The 23,571-nt window shown below is 41.6% G+C and overlaps 2 protein-coding genes across 4 annotated transcripts in view; both read right to left on the bottom strand.

Moving 5' to 3' along the window:
* znf385d (zinc finger protein 385D) overlaps window positions 1-23,571 on the bottom strand; it is a 51,051-nt gene that overhangs the window by 4,785 nt on the left and 22,695 nt on the right. For 2 of the 3 annotated variants that reach the window (XM_080767723.1, XM_080767725.1), the window contains 5 exons: window positions 19,729-19,836; window positions 8,581-8,749; window positions 1,685-1,882; window positions 1,209-1,349; window positions 215-396 (listed from right to left, as the gene is read on the bottom strand). In XM_080767723.1, coding sequence (XP_080623849.1) covers window positions 215-396; window positions 1,209-1,349; window positions 1,685-1,882; window positions 8,581-8,749; window positions 19,729-19,836 — 798 coding nt within the window. The remainder of the gene's footprint in view (window positions 1-214; window positions 397-1,208; window positions 1,350-1,684; window positions 1,883-8,580; window positions 8,750-19,728; window positions 19,837-23,571) is intronic. The other variant, XM_080767724.1, reaches the window with a different exon arrangement.
* Window positions 12,519-13,226, bottom strand: LOC308317901 (tetraspanin-8-like; the record flags this gene model as incomplete). Its single annotated transcript, XM_080767249.1, has 1 exon — window positions 12,519-13,226. One exon carries the CDS (start codon window positions 13,224-13,226, stop codon window positions 12,519-12,521), a length of 708 nt encoding a protein of 235 aa, XP_080623375.1.

Genomic DNA, 23,571 nt, shown 5'->3' with positions numbered 1-23,571 from the left:
GCTCAGAGATCTGGAGTCTGGACCCAACCATGTGCAGCTCAGACGGCTGAAGAAATCCAGCACCATCCTTAGGCTGTTCTACACAACAACACCATGAGAGAACATCCTGACTAGCTGCATCATTCACCACCTGCTATGAGAACGGCACCGTTCTCAAAAGAATGTCACCGATTTTAAACCCGTAAACTTGAAGTTGGAGTTGAAGTTGACACACCTGTTTGAGTTGGGTCTCTGAGTTGACATGGACATCACAGATCTCACAGTGGAATGTTTTGTTCTGCAGGCCTGTTGTTGATTTGACGGGTGGGGTTAATTTGCTCTTGACCCCTGGCCTAGGGAAGGATTTGATTGCGCCCACGCCACTCCTGGCCTCCAGCATTGTTTTGTGCTTCGTACCTACACAATAAATACAAATAAAATAGTGATGCGGAAGCCACATTTTATGATAAGAAAACCAAAAGGAACAAAACGCAGGTACTGGACAAACTGCAGATCAACAGTGAAATAGATAAAGTCTACATGCTGGCTTTCGGCTGTTTAGAAAGCAGCAATAAAAAAGTGGAGCCGAGAGCCAGTGTGCAGACTTTATTTATTTCACAAAAAGGTTTTTAACCTCATTATTGGATCACATGCTTGATATTGTGCTTATTCCCAGTGTTTCCTAGTTGGTCATATCATTCATTCCTAGTTTATTATGGATGTAATCAGTCATCTCAAAAGTTGGGTATGGTTCCATAATGCCCACTGAACGGTCCAGACAGACAATCTTATAGACGGCTAGCCTCCTTTAGAGACACACGGCAGAAATTACAGTTTAGTTTAGCCTTCACTGCACTCATGAGCAAAGACAGGGTTCCAGCAGTAATGAGAAATGAAGAATGTTTCAAGTGTGTAAAAAGTATACAAATATTTATTTAACACAAGCTGTGAGCTATTTTTTCAACACGGAATCGTTTTGTCCTCAGACAGCTCTGCAACAATCAATAATATCCTCAGTTAATTAATCCTTTTGTAATAATAAATTGTAAAACAAACATGGGCACAGTTGCAGAGAGTAGAGAAACTCAAAATCAATTGATAAACAACTCTTCATTGGAAATGCTCTTTACAGCCAAGAAGAAACTCCCCTGCAAAAACCCATTAAAGGGTAAGTGACTTGGCTCACAAGCCGCAGGGACACAGCAGAAATGTCAGGACGTGTCTCTCACCGCTGTTGTGAGCCTCCAGCTGGGATGCAGAGTTAACAGCCACTTTACAGAGCGAGCAGTATAGAAGACGTCGAGCCTTCTCCTCTTCTGTCTCGTTGTCCGCCTCTGCTTCACCGTTGGCCTCTGGCTCCGTATCTGGCTCTGAAGCAAGGTTATTACAGTTAACTAAAATTAACAAAGAAAACGAAACTAAACCAGAATTGAGTTAAATTAAATACAAATAAAACACACACAAAAAACCGACAAATAAAAGATAACTAACTGAATTGTGTTTCCTTTCCTTTTTTTTTTTTACAAAATAAACTAATATCTTCCAATATTCTTTTCTTTACAAATAGTGAAAATAACAGATTTTTTTCTGAGCTCGTTGAATCTCACCCCTGATAACCCCATATTACAATGAAAAACTACAACTAAACTAAAACTCTTACCTTTAAAAAATAAATACTAATGACAAAATGCAAAACTATAATAACCTTGGTCTGAAGGCGAGCCAGGCTTTGATCCCTCGTCCTCCCCTCCCACGGCTGAGGTAGACTCCATGGCTGGAGATGTGGCGGTGCTGTTTGGAGATGCCGTTGGCAGGGATGGCAGCGTAGGGGTGACAGGGAGACCCAGTGACACCAGAGGTTTGGCCAGTCTGAGCACAGGGGTTAACTGTAGGGGTGCTGCATCTGTCAGGGGAAACACAACATGGAATCAATCCTATATGCTTCAAGGTTTCATTATGCACTTGGCAAAAGCTGTGTAAACAGTCTGAGCAATGTGGCTAACCTTGAAATGTACTGGAAATATGTGTTAACCACATGAACACTAGATATGCTGTAAGCTCACAATGTGTCACATTGCAATGTAGGTCGGATATTTTCGGTCGCCTAGTGTGGGGACTTGGTCAACTAATTATAGACTGTATATATAATGTGGTTATTGTTATGCTATGGTTATTGTTGTGCTATGGTACATAGGAATTGGAATGCTCTGCATCACTTTTTCACCTATTCTGAATGCAATTGGAACTTCTTAGTTAGGTATTCTGGGGACCTCTTAGCTAATCGATTAAATGCCTATGTGATGTATGGGAATTATGACAGCGAAACTAAAATGCAATTTACATACAGTACAGGTTATCAAGATAAACAGACACTGTAATATGATCCAATATTCCATTTATTATCAGAAAGTGCTTCGCCACTGAGGGCAAATCTGCTATGGAAAACCTTATTGTGTTACACAAGTGTCTTAAATGTTGGGATTAAAGTCAGTCATACATCAATGAACTTTGATCCCAAAAGAATACCACATGTCACAGTGCAGAGCACAATACACTGGACTGCACGCTCATTTAACAAAAAAATATTTGGTCTTGGCAGCACCTGTTGATCGATGCCAGCACCTCTCAGCTCTCCATACTCCAATGACGTGAAATGAAGATCAGCCAACCAAGAGAACAAATCAATAGTGAATTATGTCATGCTATTCTTTGCGAGCCATTATGGATGGCTCATATTGTCCCAGCAGGTGTCAGAGCTAACACTGTCAGACCAATAGAAACTATGCTGTACCGTTATGTTGTACTGACAAGAAGGCTAGGTAAGGGTGTTATGTTATGAAACATGATAGAAATATACAGTATGTAGGAATAAATTTTTATGTTCAGCCACATCTGTATGTAGTGTATGTATGTCCCGTCCCCCAAATGTATGGTCTGTCCGTCCAATCAGTACCTGTCCGTGGTTAACCACTTCACCGATCAGTGACAGATTTCATCTGCAGGCGGCCATTAAGCCAAGGATTCAACCTGTTTTGCACACTTGCTCCATTTACTACGTTAAATGACGTCTTCCTGGGGTCCATTCATAATTCGATAAAATTATATAAAATACAATACCAATTGGTATTGAAAGGGAGAAATAATCGACCGAAGTTACGTTTCTGAACATTTTGTGAGGGGTTTTAGTTGTTTAGTATGAAGCAGACAGTGCACCGGATTGGACACGAGCAGAGATGGGCGAAAATACACCAAAAATACAAACAATACGAAATACTGATCAGATAAATGTATTTGAGATACAAATACGTATTTTTGAAAATACATTTTATAAAAACGGATGCTGATTAGTCATTGTCCTTCATAGATTTATAATTGATTGCCAAATATTAAATTAATTGCCTACATCAGAATTCCTGAGAATAATTGATCATGCAAGCAGAGTGTTTGGCAGGCAGCCCAGATGTTTATCTTTGTGTGCCTGAGTGACCTTGATATCATCAAAGCTAGACAAGAACTATGGCATGAGACTGAATGGACAATACTAAACAGCACTACGACTGTACTGCGCTGACACCATGATACTGACCAGGATACTGACACCATGATACTGACCAGGTACTGACACCAGAATGCTGACCAGAATACTGACACCATGATACTGACCAGGTACTGACACCATGATACTGACCAGGATACTGACACACTAGGATACTGGTTTGGGAGGTGGTTTTGGACATGCATGAACGCACGCACACACACACATACGCACGCACGCACACACGCACGCACGCGCACACACACACACACACACACACACACACACACACACACACACACGCACGCACGCACACACACACACACACACACACACACACACACACACACACACACACACACACACACACACACACACACACACACACACAGAGAGAGAGAGAGACTCCCACACAGACCAAATTCGGCTAAACTCCTGCAGAGCCTTGTACTGTGTGTTATAATTATAATAAACATAAAGCAACATAAGCAACATAATTGGAACTTTTTTGTGACTATACAGCACGTTGCCCTGTCATGTCAAACTCAAGCTATGTACCATGTGCATGAGCGAACAATTAATTGGTAGCCTATTTATGATGTGGCCCACCTTGTCGCTTGTGATGAATAATGCTTATGCCAGGAGCAAAGCAGCAGCGGTGACCTCTTAGCTCCCTGCAATTACCAGCCACCTACAGTACTCCCAGCCTGCTGCTGTGGACCATGCAGGCATCAAAACAACCTGAAATCACTACACAATTCAAAGACTTGATCACAGCCATCTCATCTCAACAGAGACTTGACGGTCACACCGGCTTCTATGGGCAGGATTTCAGCAGCACCATCCGCCCTGTCCTCCTCTGATTCCAGAATAGTGCAAGAAAATCACTTGAGTCCCTGTCCGTGGCCATTTTATCTTTAAACTGTACATGACAATGTGTTTCACTGTGTACATGGACACAGTGTTGTTCTTTCCCAACTACAGTATGTGAGCGATATCTTTCACTTAGATACATTTACATGAAATTGCAAGCGTTTAACTCCGACTTACAATGCCTGCAGTAGAATGAATTACAAGCAAACGGTGATACAGTACGTAGATTAAGGTTCAGTGCCACACCCAAGCCCTATGTACTTTGTCACACAACACATATTAAAAATAGTGTCTCTATGCGATACGTGTGAGCTTGCACATCTGCTATTTCTGCTATTTTCTTTCTTCTTTTTTACATTTTATATACAGTATTATTTTTTGAAAATGACAGGCCTGAGACAGGGCTGCAAAATGTGATTAACAAAGACGTAACTAATCTTCATCAGTCAATATACAGTACAACTGACACGCCCCAGAGGAAGATATGAGCTGAGGAGAAAATGTAACGGGGGGGGGAGCTAGCTTTTTAATTTCAAGACTTGTGTCATAAGGTCACCGTGTTAACCCATGCATGTATCTGCCCTTGTGTCGCAGTGCACCCATCTCCCATAATGCCATTAAAGAGCCATTTGCCGTTGGAAGGGCAGGTGATTAAAGTGTACTTTGGCTGGCCGAGGACGCCCTCCATGCTGGGAAGCCTCCAGTAATCCATATCCTCACTCACTGTGGCCTAACTGGCTCTGGGAGGCCCAGTTAAGAACTCTATCCCAGCTCATTAATGGAGGTAATGACTGTGATCAATCTAAAGGTGGTGTGGTGGGAGCAGACAGCAATGTGGGAGATGAGGAGGGAAGAGAGAGGAATGAAAAGAACTAAAGGGAGTATGGAGGAGAGGGACAGAGAAAAAGAGATAAAGGAATGAATGGAAAATATGAAAAGAGAAACGTTCAATGAAAGAGAAATTGATGAACAAGCATTGAAGAGAAAACACAACAGTGGGAGAGACAAAAGAGAAATGACAGGCCAAGGAGAGAGATAGAGAGAGAGAGAGATATGCAGTGGAGAACGGGGGAGGCAGTGCGACATGAGAGGGTGAGCGGAAACAGAGGAGATGAAGTCAAACGAGAGGAGGTAATAAGACAAAGTAAAGCAAACAGACAATTGGTTGCGCACCAAAAATACTAGATAAGCTTATAGATCTGCTATATTTGGTGCCTGACACCGGTGTGCTACTGTAAATAACAGAGAGACCAAGACTGAGGGAGAGAGGGTAGGTGTGGTGGCATGACAAAGAAAGAAAACAAAAGAACATGACCGATACAGCAAACCTCTTGGACAGCTGCCTGTCCCTCGCCTGTGTAAACCTCTCCCCAAGAGATTCAAGCATCAGCGATGGAGCGGGAATATCGCTCGGAAATCCTTCCACTCCGTTTAGTCTTTCAAGCAATCACGAAAGCTCCCTGAAGATCTGATTACCTTTTTCAATGTTGCTGGATTAAGCTCTTTAATTAAAATGATTGCATCCTATTATATTCTGCCACAAATTAAAGGACATCAATCCCTCAAGGCTCTTGAGTTCTAACAAATTCCATTCAACACCTATGACCCCCTCCCACAGACACACACAAGCACACACAGACACACACACACACACACTCACAACCACATACACACACAAGCAAACACATTCGTGTGCACGCACACACTCGCCCACAAACCAGGACATTTGCAGCTCTGCACAGGTGAGGAGCTGGTCTAATCACCAACTCATCGGATTTGTTCCTGTCTCTGATGTGTGTTCTGTAAGGGATTTTTCCAGCTCAGTGCATTCAGGGCTGAGGCACAAAAATGTGTGCGGGGATGTCTTTTCGCGCCGCTCGCGCGAGGAGAGTTTCAGTGAGGAGAGGGACTGTGGTGTTGCTGATGGCTGAACAAGCCTGTGCGAGCCCCCTGCCTCCATGCAGCCTGCAGACTGCTACAACAACGTACAGCTGCTGTCAGCGCTGGCATGGCTCCCCTGACAATCTGCTCTTTAATAGCTAATATCAGGCTACATTTCCTCAGGCAGTGGACTGGAACTGAGAGATGGCGGGCTGTGTGGGCACCCCTCTCTCTCTCCCTCTCTTTCTCTCCCTCCCCCCCTCTCTCTCTCTCCCTCTCTGTTGCTCTGCACCCATCTTTATCTGTCCCAGTGTCTGTCTGTCTGTCTGCCTCGCCTCTCCATTTCTTTCTATCTCTCCGTCCCACTCTGTTTCTCATATCTGCCTGTCTCTGTCGCTCCGTCTTATTCTCTGTCTCCCTCTTTATCTCTGTGTCCTTTACCTTCTATCGCTCCCTCTCAATTTCATTTCAGTTGTCTCTCCTATCTCTGCCCATCTATTATCTGCTCTCTGTCTCTTTTTCTCTCTCTTCCTGGCACTAGTGAGTAAACACGCACGAGCGCACACGCACACGCACACACACACACACACACACACACACACACACACACACACACACACACACACACACACACACACACACAGTTGACAGGCAGGCTGAGTCATCATGCTAATCTATAATATCTTACTGTATGGCCAGCATGTACATAGACACAGCACAAGCTCTCAGGGAGGAAAAACACAAATGACACATGTCTTCTAACATGATCCACCTCACCCTACACACTATTCACATACTGTAGGCACTGGTTCTTCCCCGTTCACATTCCTCTTGTGATACGTAGCAGCATTCCACTCCTAAACCCGATTCATACTTTGTTGTTGTTTGATTGATTGATTGAGTGATTGATTTAAAATTGTATGTAGAATGAATACATTTCAAACGAAAGCACAAAAACTGCTACGAAAAACTGAGCACGAAACCATGAAAACCACTTGAAAAGACTTGTTTACATCAGGGTCCTCCATTTTCAATTCATCAAAATATTTAAAGACGTAATATACACTTCTGTGAAAAACAGGAATTCATCATATGATGACTTATTATATAATAATTATATAATAATTACCGGTATTAGTTAAATAATTTTCTTTTTTTTAGGAAGTAAAAATAAAAGACTGATCAGTGATTATAGGTATTTCTCTTTTCCTAAAAATAGATTATATACTGTGCAAATCCCTTCTTTGATATACAAGTACTCTGAAATCTACACCTTCTACCGTATATTTTTCTTCTGGAAGCATAAACAATTCATTCCTCCCACTCTCTGAACACAGCAGGAGCCTGAGAATGTAATTGCTTTTTGTCACATTTGAGACCAAAACATCGCCACTGAGTGCCCACTCTGCAAAAGCAAACAAAGTCCACCTTTCCTGTTGTTGCAGCCTACTCTATGTATGGTCATTACTCTTCCATGACCTTGCCTTTTCATTAGTGGGAGTTATCTGGCACTGATAGAGCGTCAAATACTTCAGCCTTTCAGATAATGCAGCGTTTACCCGCCTTGCCAATTAATTCTTCTGACATCTGAGCACATTAATATTCATTACCCAATGCCACTTGTGACAAAACGCCTCTCCCACTTACTGTAGCTAGACTCCAAGGCTCAATGTGCTGTTTTGTTTTGTTATGCTTTTACTCTCTATTCCTTTTTTTCTCCTCTTTTTTTCCTTTTTGTTAAGCATTGTCAGTAATAATGAATAGACATTTGTCTGTGTTTTGTACAAATCCTGGTGGACAATATTATTATTTTGTAATTTAAGCTTTAAAAGTGGTAGTTAAATGGTTGGACACAAAGCCATTATACACTATGTTGTGTATCTTGAGATGTTGAGTGTGAGTTCCAGAAATGTGCTTTTAGTTTAAACGCAATTACATGTGGAATTCTGGAAAAGTAGACACCATGGGTAAAAGGCATTCAAACTTTAGACTTAATCCCAGAGGACAACAACACAATATGTTTCCAATTTATTTTAGAAATGTATTGGATACTCAAGAGTCTGAACGAACGGTCTAATGGTCCAGTTTTATGACTTAATTACAGGTGGTCTAAGGACTACTCCAGTGAAGGAAATGAAGGCTTCTTGGCCACAGTCATGGATTTGGGAGGTTTTATCATGGACACGCACAGTCAAGTCTAAATAATCTGCACCTTTGATTTAGTTTATGTATTTGTACCTTAGTTTCTATGTCCCCCACTGAAATGAAGAGACTAAATGTCAGTGACAAATGATGCTTGACCAAACACCAACCTTTCCTATCTGTGCCATTGTGGATCTGTGAAGTGTTTATGCTCTTGGACAGCTCCTGGTTGTTGGTTTCCATGGTGACAACTGAACCTTTGAGCTTGCTTTTTGGTGCATCCAGAGCTTTTATCTTCTTGGCGTGTTTGGTTCCCTTGTAGTGGGACAGGGCCTGACTCTGTAGGAAGAAAACAACACGCTGCAGTTTGAAACAGGAACCAACTATGCTTGCACCAAAATCGAAACTGAAAACTAAATGAAAACCAGTGAGTCATTAAACAGAGTAACAGACTAAACAACAGTTTGACAGCAAATAGGCATTGCACTTCTGCAATAATGTTGAAAACTTGCATAACCTTATATGGGTTTATTATCAAGCCAGCACTCATCACAATTAGAAGCAATACCCAGTAATCCTTGGATGTGGTTCTTGAATGTCAACTATTTAATGTCCCATCAACAATAATAAGGTCCCTGTGATAAAATCTCTCTGTGACCCATGATTCTTCATTTATTAAATGGCTGGGATTTTTAACGTCTGAACACGTATTGCCACCAAGGCTCACCTTCAGAACACATTTATCCAGGCCCACTGAATCTGGGACATATGCAAAGAGTTTTCGTTGTCCTTGTTGTTCCCCATGTGGAATTTGCCCATGGCATGAAGGAAGGTATCAAGGGGGATAAATAAACGTGCCAGCCACACATCCCCAGCAGACATTCATAAGCAACTGCAATTATGGTCGGTAGTATAGTGGGGCTTTCTCTAAAGACCACTGAGACAAAGAGACCATTCTATTTAGTGTTCTCCACAATTGTTACACAAAGTGCAGTTCTTACTTCCCTTTTTCCTCGTGAGAAGAATCCATTGTCTGAACACGTGTCATACGGGTAGACAACATGCTTTCCAATGACACCACTTATAGTAGCAGCATGTGCTATGTACAGTATAGTCTCACCTAACCCTTCACCCTACCATTTAGCAATATATTCATTAATCTAATAATCACTGATGATTGTTCCAGATATTCCAGACACAAATCAGTATCAGCTCATGTAAAAGGTGAGTCACATTATATAATTCAAAGTGGCTTCATTCTAAAATGCTATACTATACTGTATATTAAATTTAAGCACCTAAACCCGCAACTTCCAATATTCACAATCAACTTTACAGGAAAACAAGCCTGAAGTCGCTTATAATAAGCAGACTTGGCAACGCTGTTATTTTGTTCCTTGGAGCAGTAAATACTAAATATGACCATCAGTCATGTAGTATACCTCAATGAGGCCCTAACAAACAGCATGGGGGTCCAGGACTCCTATGCCCAGCTTTGCTTGTGTACTCCATAGCGATGATTTGAATGGCTGAGCATCCCATAGCGATGATTTGATTGGCTGAGCATCCCATATAGCGATGATTTGATTGGCTGAGAAAAGTACATGTTGAAGATAAAAGTGAGAGAAGAAAAGTGAAGACCCCAAAAGTGATTGGCCGGAATGACGATTTCCTTTTTTCTTCCTTTTTCAGGCACCAAACGGAATATCCCTAAACTGGAGTAACATTCAATGAAAATAGCATATCTACAAGCTCACAACGTGTGGTGTGTAGACGATAGAGGAAATAAAGAGCAGACCCAGCACTGGGGGTTTAAGGTGTTGGATATCTGAAAATGCACATGAACAAAAAACATTACATGAAACTGAGTGCTGTCAGTGCTATCTCTGAAATCAATAGGGAAAGTTTAATATGAATATATAATATGTGTAGTGGAGGTCCCTGCTTCATCTATCTCTCTGCTAAGAGGTTCTTGGCCTGAAAAATGTTGAAGACTACAGTTGAGGTAAATTGCATGTAAAACGAGAGCCTATAGTCCTTCCAGCAATGTCATGACACTGAAAACAAATGCGCAGTCACCCTTTTGGCTATATTTACAACAACGTCTCACAAGTAGGCTACATAAAAAATAACTAAAATTATGCCAGACCACATGAAATGTTCTACATTTTAACCCTTGCTGTGAACTGTAATGGTGTGGGGAATATGGCCTGGGACCATAAACAAACTCCAGTCATGCTCAGCACAATTGCTTATATCTCATTACATTTACAATTAATTTAGTGTCTGGGAACTCTAAATTTGGCATTTTGTTATGATAGTAATAGATATCTGTTCACAAATATTCGCTTGTCAATCATGGCATACGGGAAACCCTATATAAAATCATTTTGTGCACCACCAGATAGGATAGGTTTACACACACACACACACACACACACACACACACACACACACACACACACACACACACACACACACACACACACACACACACACACACACACACACACACACACACACACACACACACACACACACACACACACACACACACACACACACACACACACACACACACACACACACACACACACACACACAGCCGTTTTCCAAGACTGGCATGATCACCCATGATCTAATCCACTGCGGGCCATCCGGTTTGGCTGAGAATCAAAACACACAATTGGCCATGTTTGGGGGAGGTGCAGTCGGGCGGGAAGGGTGATCTTAGTCACTGTACATACGCTGGGGCGGCGCCTGTCAGCAGGGAATGTTGAACTGGAGGAGGACATCCTCCCAGTGGGGGTTCCTCACTAGCATGTTAGGTAGTAGGTACAACTAGTTAGGTAGTAGCTAGTAGGGTACAAAAGCAGTGGCAACACTGAAATGTGTGCAGAGGAATTGGCAAAACGACAAAGATTAAGTGGTAAAAATAATTGGCTACTTATATAACAAAGAATGAGACAGCTAGTAATATGAATAATAAAGGTAAGGTAAATCAATTCTGATTATATGGGAAGAAAACAAATGTTGATTGGACTTTTAAAATACAGATGAAACACATGCAGTGGCGGATTAACCCTACGCGGTGCTCGGTGCTACGAGCCCATTTGGTTCCCCCCAGGAACCTTTTGTCAGCGATGGGCCCCTCCCAGCAGCACGGGGATGGGCCCCTCCCAGCAGCAGGGGAATTTTACTCTTCCGTGGCGTATTTCACAGTTTTTGGGCTCCTTCAGCAACCTTTGCTTCTAAAGGTTGAGTCTCACTTTCTCCCCTTTTGGTGCCTCCCCAAGGTTAAAGCACCTACAATTTACAATTACAATTTAGGCAGCGGGCAGCGGTGGCCGAACGGTTTGCGGAGCGGTCTTGATACCGGAAGGTCGCCAGTTCGCATCCCCGAACCGGCACGCTAAAATTACCACCGCTGAAGTGCCCTTGAGCAAGGCATTGAACCCCTACCATGAAATGTTCTATGAGCAGGGTGTGGCTATAAACAAGTCCTTGGCTTAGTCCACTTCCCTGGGTAATTTTAGCAGACGCTCTTAATCCAGAGCGATTTACATTAAGCAAGAACAAAAAAAAACTAAAAGCCCTTCCGTTAAGCACATGATCTTGTTTCATGTGCAAATTAAAATGTAGCTACTTGGTTTTCAAATTCAAGATTACTAATGAAATAAGAGGTTTTAAAGATTTTATTTGACAAAATAAAATATACAAACAAATATATTGCACTGCTAATAAATATCCAAGATTCAATATACAGCTTCGAGCAGTGCAATGTTAGTATGGTATGCCCTGCAGAGTAACAACTTTTACAATGTAACAACAATATAATAATAATAATAATAATAATAATAATAATAATAATAATAATAATAATGATCATCCATTCTGGATGTAATAATAAAAAAACACTTAAAGTTGGCAATAGTACAGGTAAATAAAGACATGTAGCAGCAATGGGGAGTGTGCAGAATACGGAGGAGAATATAAAATACAGACAGACAGACAGACAGACAGACAGACAGACAGACAGACAGACAGACAGACAGACAGACAGACAGACAGACAGATGTTATATTTAAAAACATGATGACATATAGCTTTAGATTCTAAAGCATATGCCATCAAGGTCATTAGATGGCCTTATATGACATATCATGATCTTGGAAACAACCATGCCCAGGAACATCAGGATGGCAAAGCCAAAGGCAGTGTCCTTTAGGGAGTCTGACACCCTATCCAGCCAGGTCATAACATACTTCATGCAGGGCGTTGAGTAGATCTCACGCCCATCCAGCACTGTGCATTGCCTAGAGGTGTCAATGCAGTTGCAAGATTTGGGCACCACTGTTGAGCTGTTACCCCAATCCAAATGTCCTTTGAAAAACCCACAGCATTTGGTAGCCCTCTCCACCCTCTGGAATGACTGCTGAACGTCCATGTTTTGCTCACTCAGAGGAACAAGGTTCTTCATGCCGTCCTGCACCAGGTTCTGCGCCGCTTCACTTCTTGATATCCAGCCCAGAGCTCCTACTGCCACCAGCATGAGGAACATTATCAGCAGACCCAGGAAAAAGGTGGACAGCAGACAGCGGCTCTCCGTGAGGGCTCCATAGCAACCCAGCAAGCCAAACCCCAGAGTGATAGCTCCAACAAAAATCAAGAGATTTACTCCTGGGTTAAGTTGCTTAGTGCTGTGGTAATCTGCAGGGTTGCACCTGATATGTAAACCAAGCATTATGGTTCCACCAAGAAAGAACAACAAGTTGAAGGTGAAAAGCAGGTATTTTAAGTACTTGTTGACCACCATTGTTCCGGTGAGTAAGTCCATACAGCCAGACAGGTGAATACAAATGCTTTGCGCTGCTATTTCTTAAACTGTGATAGTCAGTGTGGTATGAGTGGGTGGGAACCCTTTCTAAGTGGTTACCAATCAGAGTTGTTTCAGGGCTGTTTTGTGGGTGGGTTCATTGCATAATAATATGGGTGGGACACTAACTTTTTGGGAATTGCAGCCCACCCACCAGGACATTGTTAGTACACTGACTGTTCTAACTGTGCATCAATCGCTTCTGCGATACAAATCCTGTGTGTTTTGGTTCACTGTTCACTTTATAGCAAGGTGCGTACCATGATGAGTGTGTCCCCAGTTAGATCACTTCAGGGTTACCAGGTTGCATTCCGTGCCCTTGTGGGGTTTAAATTTACTCATAGTATTTGCACATCAGCCCGGCCAGCTCTCCCAACTGAATTCAGTTGTTTTCAAAGCACCTTTACTATGGGACCCATACAGTAAAATCACTTTGGCAAAGCAAGTGTGAGAATTTTTTTACAATATGTAGCACTGTCCCTTTAAGGATAGTGCATAAAAGGGGTGACCAGGTTTGAGGCCTAATGTTTGGCCAGAAGCCTGGTTTGAGTGTTTGTTTGGGATCTGGAGGCATGAGGTGTACAGCCTAGTACTTTTTGGTAAGAAAACCAATATTGATGCATTGATTATTCATTTTTATTATATGGGGATATATTTTAATTAGGGGCATTTTATATTCCATTTACAGAGTTCGGCAGGTGTGATGTTTTGTGAGGGGGAGCTGGGACACTGCCGGAGTCAGGGTACCGTTAGGGAATGGGTTTTAAGAGAATTTTTGACATGGGGACAATGTTAGACAACTGTTAGCCTAATTTACCTTCTGTATTTCAGAGCTTCTAGGTACTTTCCTGGGTTAACCCAAATTCATTAGATTATACAAAATATAGCAAAATGGCTAAAATACAACAAAATACCAAAACATACCCAGTCAATATACTCAAGGCTGGGTATTCAGTGGGTATTCGGTATTGTAGCTGTCCCAGCAATGGGTATTTTGTAATATTCTATTTTATTGCTTACCTTTCTGAAAATGTATAATAATTATGTGAACATTATGTATGTTTATTTGGGTACATATGGTGAGATAGTGCCATCTACTGTGCTCTGTATTTGTGGTCTGCTTGTCTGGTTCATGGGCAGGTTGAATTAGGCTCACCTGCTCTAATCACCTCATTTCAATCACCTGTTGGGTTTTGGGCATTTTTGGGCAGAACAAACAGAGCAGAGGTGAAGAGAGGAGCTCTTTCATGTCAGAGAGTCTCCACAAAAGATAAGAAAGAAAATAATATAAACAAGAACTTAACTGAACTCCTAAAAGTCTGTGCAGAAGGCGCATACGGTATGTTCCCAGTTGTTTTGTTTCGTGTCTGTAAAAGTTATATTGCCAGTATCGTGTATTTGTTTGTGTTTAATTGTTTGTGTACATTTCATTGTGTTGTTTATATAATACGGACATCATGATTGACTGACAAGGACATTCATATTTCATTGTGTTTAAAAGGATATTGTTATGTTTTTTGTTGCAGTTTTTCACGTTGTCGCTTGGGATAAATAAAAAGCCCTCTTTGATTGATTGATTGAAATATTTATTAACAGTTTGTAGAATTACAGTACATTTCAAGCACAAACTCAATACAGAGACTGTTAACTGTGAGTGGACGACCCAATTAAGCATTCCACTTGTCAGGGTCCACATTTCATTCAATTCATCAAAACATTTAGAGACATACAAATGGACACTTCTATGTAGTTAAAGAACAGAACAGGAATTCATCATATAGGAAGAAAAAAGGGAAAAGATACATATACAGTGAGGGGAAAGGGGGATTCAGATTTTACAGAGGCCAGTTTCGAATTGCAGCCATCCGTAGCTGCCCTTTGAGAGCGGTTTTGAAGGAGTGCCATTTTGGTGGCATAGGAGCGAAAATAATTTAGTCCCTTGTTTGAGCCGAATCTGGGTTGTACATGGTTTGTTGCACTCCCTCTGGTGTTTGTTGGGACGTTGTCTTATTTCTGCACCAGATGAAGATGGTTTAGGAGCAGTTACAAGTATATTGACTGGGTATGTTTTGGTATTTAGTTGTATTATGTGATCTATTGTAGGAGGACAGACAAACTAATCTACAACCTTTCGCTGTTTTTCCCACCGTGCCATATTGTATTTGAGACTGGCCGGTTTTACCAAATAGTTTGTTGGTGTGCCATAGTGGTGTTGAGGACGTATGCGTAGCCAGAGCCATCTACTAGAAGAGTTACGATATTGAGGGGGCAGAAACCAAGCGCTCGAGCGCTGTTCATGCAGCCTGGAAATTAGGGACAAGCTGGAGTTTGAAATACATTTGTTTTCAACGAGGACAGCGCAAATAAGAGAAATTCTAGGCATGTGTGGCTGTGCAGTGTGCAACATGCCAACTGTTTTAAAATATTGTACAGTAACAACTAAAGTCTCTGTAATGTTTATTACTACAAAACAATCTAAAATAAAGGGATTTAAGATCATTAAAGCTGGGCTGGACTTGTTCCTATTTGATTTGTTGTCCCCATTCTCAATAGAAGTCTATGTAAAAGAGCAGCCATTGGCCCATAAAGTGAACAGAGTTTTCATAACTCTGTCTTACACTCTGGCTCTGGGCGTAGCTAGCTGGGCCATTAATTAATATTGCAAGGTTTTGATTTCATTTGCTGTGACTACTTAAATTACTTTATTTGCTTTATTTGCTTTTGCTTTTGTGTATTTAGATTGTTTAGATTTTTTTTTCTTTTTTTTAATATGACTCAATGTTTAATCCTTTTTTCGGATTTGTTTATTTGCTGTGTATGTTTAGTTTCGAGGACCCAGTAGGCCCTGAAACCTTCACCTGCCCTTGGACTCAGTCCCACTTTTAGGATCATGATTTCGCAGCTATAATTAACCTCTCTTCCCTTCTGTATTCTTTTCTACATGTTGAATAAACTTGACACTTTTGTTAAATCAGCCTCTGGTTCTGTTCATTCTGAACCCGTACCAAATTGAGGAACCTTACCATGGTCAGTTACATTGTCCAGCATAGTATATGGTTAATGCTATGGTTAATGCAATGGTTTGTATAGGATTCCTCACTCCTATTTGTGAGCGTGGCGTAGTCATTTCATAATCTAGCCCTGCTATATCTATAGAAGGTTAAATGAACTAACAGCGTATGTCTGAGAAATATTTTTGATTTACTTCCTTGTCCTGCTGGAAGTGTGCACAATAAATCTGATGCTGATCAGGCCAGCAGTTTGCCAAAATTAGCAAAAATATAATAATAATAATTATATATATATATATATAATTGAAAGATATGTGCTCTGTTTGTACAGATGACTTATGTACTGAGATCAGCAGTTAATGTACACTGCATACAACAAGGCAGATCCCTCCCTCACTGGTTGGTATTAGTAAATAGTGATCTGATATTCTGATCACAATTAAGGCCATTTCCAAACCCCTGCTCTGCATAGCAAACCAGTTTCATTTTGATGCTACATTGCTAGCCTGACTTGTGATGAATTCACAGTACAATCTGTGTAAACATGGACCCACAAGAGTCAATTTTGTTTTAGTTAAATAAATACTGGGAAGTTTTCCCCCTCAACATTGACAGTCAAGACAAACAGTGTCTGATTATCCTGGGATACAATTTTCAATTTAGGCATTTAGCAGACGCTCTTGATCCAGAGCGGATATAGAAATACATATGTGTAATACACAGACTCATCACATCACACAAAATCCTGAGTATTAATTTAACACTCAACATTTTGACTATGTTAGAGTTAAATTAACACTGTGGATTTTTTTAAGGAATTTAAAAGCACTGTATATAAGTACTGTAGTATCATGACACACCCATGGTTGAAACTCCCTCCCTTATGTTATGTTAACTTCAGAGCTGTCCCTCTTGTTCCTATATTAAGACGTTTCACATGGGAGTCCACGGACTCGTGTCCCTTTATACTGATGAACATGGCTTCTATTAAACAAAGCCATTGATAACCAAAACAGGCTGTTTTGGTATCAATGCCATGCCCCCCATTCCCAATGTCCACAATCGGAGGTGGTACCCTACCTCCCTATAGTGGAAGAAAAACTGTTGAGACACTTGTGCCTTTTACACGCTGAAATGCCAAATAATGGTCTAGCTATCATCAACCTTTTCTTAGAACCTTTGTATCCATGGTAACCTCAAATGGAAGCGTGATTAAAGCTACAAACTTGCCAGGGCGTGCTGGTAGTTGACCAGATGCTTTGACCACATAATCAATTCCAGCACTTGTTGCTTCTCTGCTCTCAATTTACTGTCTCTAGAATCAAGAAAGGGGTTTATTGCGACCACAGGTTGCATTTACCATGAAATTGTGCATTTCCCGTCAGTTGTTTGGTTGGTCACACCCAGTGGTGTTAAGGGCCTTAATGGTGATAGTTTTTCTTCTGTACTAATCTCGTTTGCGATTCACGCGAGTGCAACAGCAGTAGCCTACTGGAGCCATACTGCGTGTAAGTGTTGCTTACCGTGTATGAGAACGTGTGCTCAGGTTACAGTTAAAGCTGTTGTTATGCAAAGTAGTAGCTATTGGAATTTGGCATGATACTTGACGCGTGCGGAAATAGGGGGGTGGTCACGCCCCCATGACATCATGTGATGATAGGTATTTTTGGACTTGTTTGTAGATTTGTTTACATGTGCCCTAGTGAATTGTTACATATGCCCTATGCCTTTGTATTTTCATGCCCTGTGTCCCACTGATTTTAATTCTCCCCCCAGCCGTGTCTAGATAAAGAATTGTTTTTCTCCCGTGTGCCACAGATTACATTCGTATCTGTGAGAACTGATATTTGACCTTCTAACGGAGCTAGACATTAAAGTGTTGGGATATTAATATTCATAATATGGATTCTTAAATTGATCCGTTACGTGGACGCATCAATATTAAACCCATATATGGAGAGCCCTGATGTCATCAATATTGACCAGCAGCTCTACATCTCACCTCAAACCCTTAGATCTCCATGGAGCTGATCTGTTCTGACATTCCATAAACTCTAGACGGGCCTGCCCCAAAGTAATTAGTGCAGCCGCACCCGGCGAAAACTAGAGTTCTCAACAGGCCCGAAAATGAAGGCCCGACCCTACCTGGGCCCTCATCAAACCCTGTACACTCAAGACACTGCCCTCGCTGCCACCCTTAGATCTCCATATATGGAGTTCTAACATACTGTATGTTGATCTGACCTCATCAAACCCTGTACACTCAAGACACGCTCCATATATAGCCAGTACAGAATATATTCCATGCCAAAGCACCAGTGCTCGCCCAGCAGTCTACTGTCACCCTGCAGGCGGAAATGTTGATCCAATCCCCCATTCCAAAGCGCCAGTGCTCGTCCAGCAGTCTGCTGTCACCCAGGCGGATGCCCTTTAGGGCGAGATCATTTCTTGCCCTCAGGCGTCTTGTCTCTTAGACTCTTACTCATACAAACAGCCAAATGTTAGAGTGGAATGTTCTGCAAGACATAAGACTAATAATAGCAATACAATATACACATAACCAATAAGACGCCCTGAGGGCGAGAAGCGACAACACAACAGGTTTGGAAATGCCCTTGTACAGTATGGACTTTTTTTTTTAATCAAGGTTTTCGGGTCGGGTAGGGCGTAAAATGTGTGCTAATTTAGTAAGGCAAGGCGGGGCCTTGGGCCAGCCCAGTTAGCGCCCAGGTAGGGCTGGGCCTTAATTTTCAGGCCTGTTGAGAACTCTAGCGCAGCTGCTCTAATGACTTTGGGGCGGGCCCATCTAGAGTTTGAATGGACAGGTATCAGTCAAAAGGGAGACATCGACGGGTGGGGCAGGATCAAGCACTCAATCTATTGGTTTTATGTCTGTATACATGACATGTATATGTTGTTTGTATGTCTGGCTTTGTGGGGAAAGATGGTGGGTGGATGGGGAGGATTGGGAAGGGAGTTGTGATAGAAAAATATAAAAAACAAAGAGCTTTTTTGTATTTTCTTTTTTGTGAAACTTGCATATAATTCCATGCTCATACAAAAAAAAACATATGGAATGTCAGAACAGGTCAGCTCCATATATGGAGATCTAAGGGTTTGATGATCGTCAGATCGTCCGTGTTGTGATCTTCATATATGGAGACTGCCATATATGGAGTGTGTCACGAGGTGTGACTGACGGACTGATCAACTGAAATGTGACTGAAATGCAGGTTTTCATAGTAAACTGCGACCTACACTCGCATACAATAATAGAGCTAAATTCTAATGAAATAAAAAACAAGAAAACAAGATTTAAAAAGATAATAAAGTTACAGGGCTATACAAATACACTTGACATGACTTTTCCGCTTAACAATGTAATGTTAGTGTGTGTTTTGCGCCATATTTGCTCGTCTTCATTCACTTACCTGTGAGTTAAACCTCAGTTGGCATACACTACATGAGACGTGCTTCCTCTTGGTGGAGGGAGGGGCCCCGAGTGTGTGATGCAGGACAGCTTTCTGCACTGGATCCATCTGAAGGATGGGGAGAAAGATAGAGAGTTTAGAGATCAGGTGAAGGGGGGATAGTAGCTAATTAAGAAACAGCGTTAAGGCTAACCTGTAAATCAACCTCACTCGTCCATCCCTCTCTGTGCTGTTAGGAGAGGCCGCTTTGCCCTGAGCTCTCTACGATGCCAGGCATCTATCTTTAGCTACAACAGGTGCTCTCTCACTGAGACGCTGAGGCAGACACATGGTGAATTAGGTCATTGTACACTCGCTCCAGGTTCATTGTTGAGATTGAATGTTGTTAGTATACTAGTCCCAATCACAATCGTTAGCACAGAGTTGCACACTTACTTGTAGTCAGATAACTCATCTGAGGCTTATTTCTGGCTGCATTTCTAGCTGCATCTAAATAAAAGTCCCTACAGTAGTTCGAAATAGCATTACAATGATCTTTTGAATAAGTGAATGACACACTTAGCTAAAAATAGGCTATAAGGGATAACATTTCTATGACATATGGTTTGAGTTTTGGTTTGAGTTTTAGTTTTAACAGAAAGAAAGAGAGAAAGCGCTGCCTTAGTTTAAAAATATAAAAAATCACACCCATGTGAAGTGAGTGGTGCAACTCCGTGTGGGGGTCCCCGGAAGTTCCAGACCAACACGGCCAGGGTCCCGGCCCGGTTCCGGCAAGCCGCCCCACGTCCGAAACGGTAGAGAAATGAGAGTTACCATGTGGGGGTCTCCGGGGGTTATTATTTTGGCCACTCCAGCTCTTAGCAAACCCAATGCGTATCGCTAGGGGCAGTTGCTGAGAATACAGAATAAAAGCTTTAAGAGTACTTTTGGAGTGCATTAGAGTTTTTCCCCCCGTTTTTTCCGTTTGTTGTTCTTGTTTTGTAGTGCACTGCACACATCTAATCTACTCTCTTTACATGCAGTCAATACTGTTCCTTGTTTGGAAGTGTCTGGAAATGGTGTTTTTACTGCATTGCTGCATCTTCATGGTCTGCTTGGTATGTACCTCCAGCTGTTTGATGACAAAGCTTAGGAATGAACAAACATCCATCTGGCTCACAGAGAGACTCAGGGACCGCTTGGCTGGCAAAGGTGCACGCATTGTGAAGACAATATTATGCAGCAGGATGGAGACTAGCAACAGTGTATCTTTCAGTGTAGCATTCAATGAGTAATTAAGAAGTATAACCTAAAGTAAATTGCTTAGTTCTCCTTTTTGTCTCCACCAGGCCGAAGGCATGGGGAGAGAGTATGTTATGCACTCCGTCCGTGTGTGTGTGTGTGTGTGTGAGTGAGTCTGTCTGTGTGTGTCTGTGTGTGTGTGTGTGTGTGTGTGTGTGTGTGTGTCCGTCCGTCTGCCTGTGTACAGCTAATCTCAGGCACTGTTAACCCAGTCGATGCCAAATTTTGCGCACACACTCCCTAGATGCCAACGATGAACCTCTGCCCCAAATTTTCCAGAACGGCCTGTTGTAGCGCCACCAGGAGGCCGACTTTTGTAAAAAACATTTTTGGCTATTACTCCTCCAGATTCTGTCCCAAAATCCCGCAAATCGTTACACAGTATCTCTAGTCATGTTTTCAAGACGGATCTGTCCGATATTTAATATTTCATCCTAATTGGCTAACATTGGCTTTCAAAGTTTGCAGGATTGGCCCGTTTTTAACAAAAAGCCTCATGAACGCCGCGTGCAATTTACGTGAAATCTTTCAGTCTTTCCTACTAGGCTGAGGAATATACAGTATCCCAACCTTTTCACATTGGCCTGTTATAGTGGATAGACACACACACTGATGGAGTGCAAAACATACTCTCTCCCCATGCCTTCGGCCTGGTGGAGATAATGAAGGGATTCCTCAATATAAATAACCGATCATTTCAGTAGCAAGAGCATCAAAATGTCTTCTAAATCTAGTCTATTATTGCCATCACCTGGGTGGGTCAGGCGTGTAACTTTCCCGAAGTTAAGCCGTGTATATATGTTCAACAACACAGCCATGCAAAATAACACTGATAGCTATGAGGTGGCAAAAGCTTGACCTGCATATAGCAATAGTTGTTAAACGATTGACATTGGATGATTTTATTGTTGAATGCATCGTTGTTTCCTGGTTAGCTGAACTGGCCACTCAGTCAACAAGAATTGTTTGTGGTGTGGTAATCATCATGGGAAAGTGCAATGTGTGTTATAGGTGCAATATGTTTGAGATGTGCAATAATGTGGAATTTTATTATTGAGGTTTGATTCAATAAGGATTGGGCTGGACCATGACATTGTCAGGATAGCAGGGAGGGTTAAGATGTGCTGTTGTGGTTGCTTATTTATGTTGTAGTGTGAAGGAATTAGGCCTATGATATAACTTGTGTAGTTCACAGAGACTTGTGATATTTGTATGGTGTAAGGTTATGTATTTATATTTATTGTATGCTTATTTATGGTACATGCTCTCTCATTTGAAAACACCCCTGTAAATGGTATAGCCCAGGCTCACTATCTCCAGCTGGGTATAAAAGTTTTCAATTGTTTTGCCAGTGGAGATAAGTCTAGTGCTGAGAGTAGAGAGCTTCCTGTATGTATGCCAAATGGCATTGTTCTGTTAAATATAACAGTTGGTCACCCTTTACCAATACCTCTGTACTGTTTCCAGCCGCTAAGATGGTCATTCTCACAGATAGTTCTGCATGGTGTCTGTTCCCACAGCGGCTCACGCATTCTGTCTAATATGCACGCAAGTCTAGGCAATACAAGGTATTACATAATGTATGAGGCGATAGAATGTATCATTATTTTGGAGTCTTTCCAGTTCCTAGACATTTTCATAGACATCAGCTGTTTTGCTTACGGTTTTCCAAATCCTCCTTGCCAAAAATGAATGCAATGCTCACAGGTTGTGTGATTTAAATAGCCAATTTGTGTACAGTACGTTTCCATATGAGCACAGTCATAAGTTACAGACATATGGCACTTTCATTCCCACTTTAAGTAGCAGGTGAAAATGTATATAAACTAGAACTGCACTCTGTCGAGTGCATACTTGCTTGTTGCACACTAGTAGGCCATAAATGGCCTCTTTATTACGTCATCATTGAGAGCTAGTTATACATATACTATGTATATGTATGTGTATGTAATTTGTAAGTTGATTAGCGGTATATTTTATGTTTACGTCATCATTGAGAGCTAGTTATACATATACATATATGTAATTTGTAAGTTGATTAGCGGTATACTGTGGTTACTTTGTGCCAAAAACCGTCCCAGCCAACCCGCCACTTTTGATGCGTATGCAAATAAAACAGCAAATTGTGCCTGATTTGCTGGGACCAGGTTACATACATGTATACACAGGAACATTACCTTTAATCCTCCCAACAATAAAACATATCGTCATTACGTCACAATCGAAGACCAATTACACTCTGGCATTGGGTCCTTTAATCCACATATTTCTTACGTCATCATTGAGAGCTAGTTATACATATACACACCATGTACTCTGGTCCCAGCAAATCAGGCACAATTTGCTATTTTATTTGACAAATTACATATATATAGTATATGTATGACTAGCTCTCAATGATGACGTAAGACATATGGTCATGTACTGTATGTAATCTGGTCCCAGCAAATCAGGCACAATCTTCTGTTTTATTTGCATACGCATCAAAAGTGGCGGGTTGGCTGGGACGGTGCATACGGACCGGGCGAAACTATTACTTGCGCGCTCTGCTTGCGCAAGTAA

This window comes from Protomyctophum bolini (assembly GCF_963924005.1).
Source record: "Protomyctophum bolini genome assembly, chromosome: 7".
Classification (NCBI taxonomy): domain Eukaryota; kingdom Metazoa; phylum Chordata; class Actinopteri; order Myctophiformes; family Myctophidae; genus Protomyctophum; species Protomyctophum bolini.
This window is presented reverse-complemented; position numbering and strand designations above follow the sequence as displayed.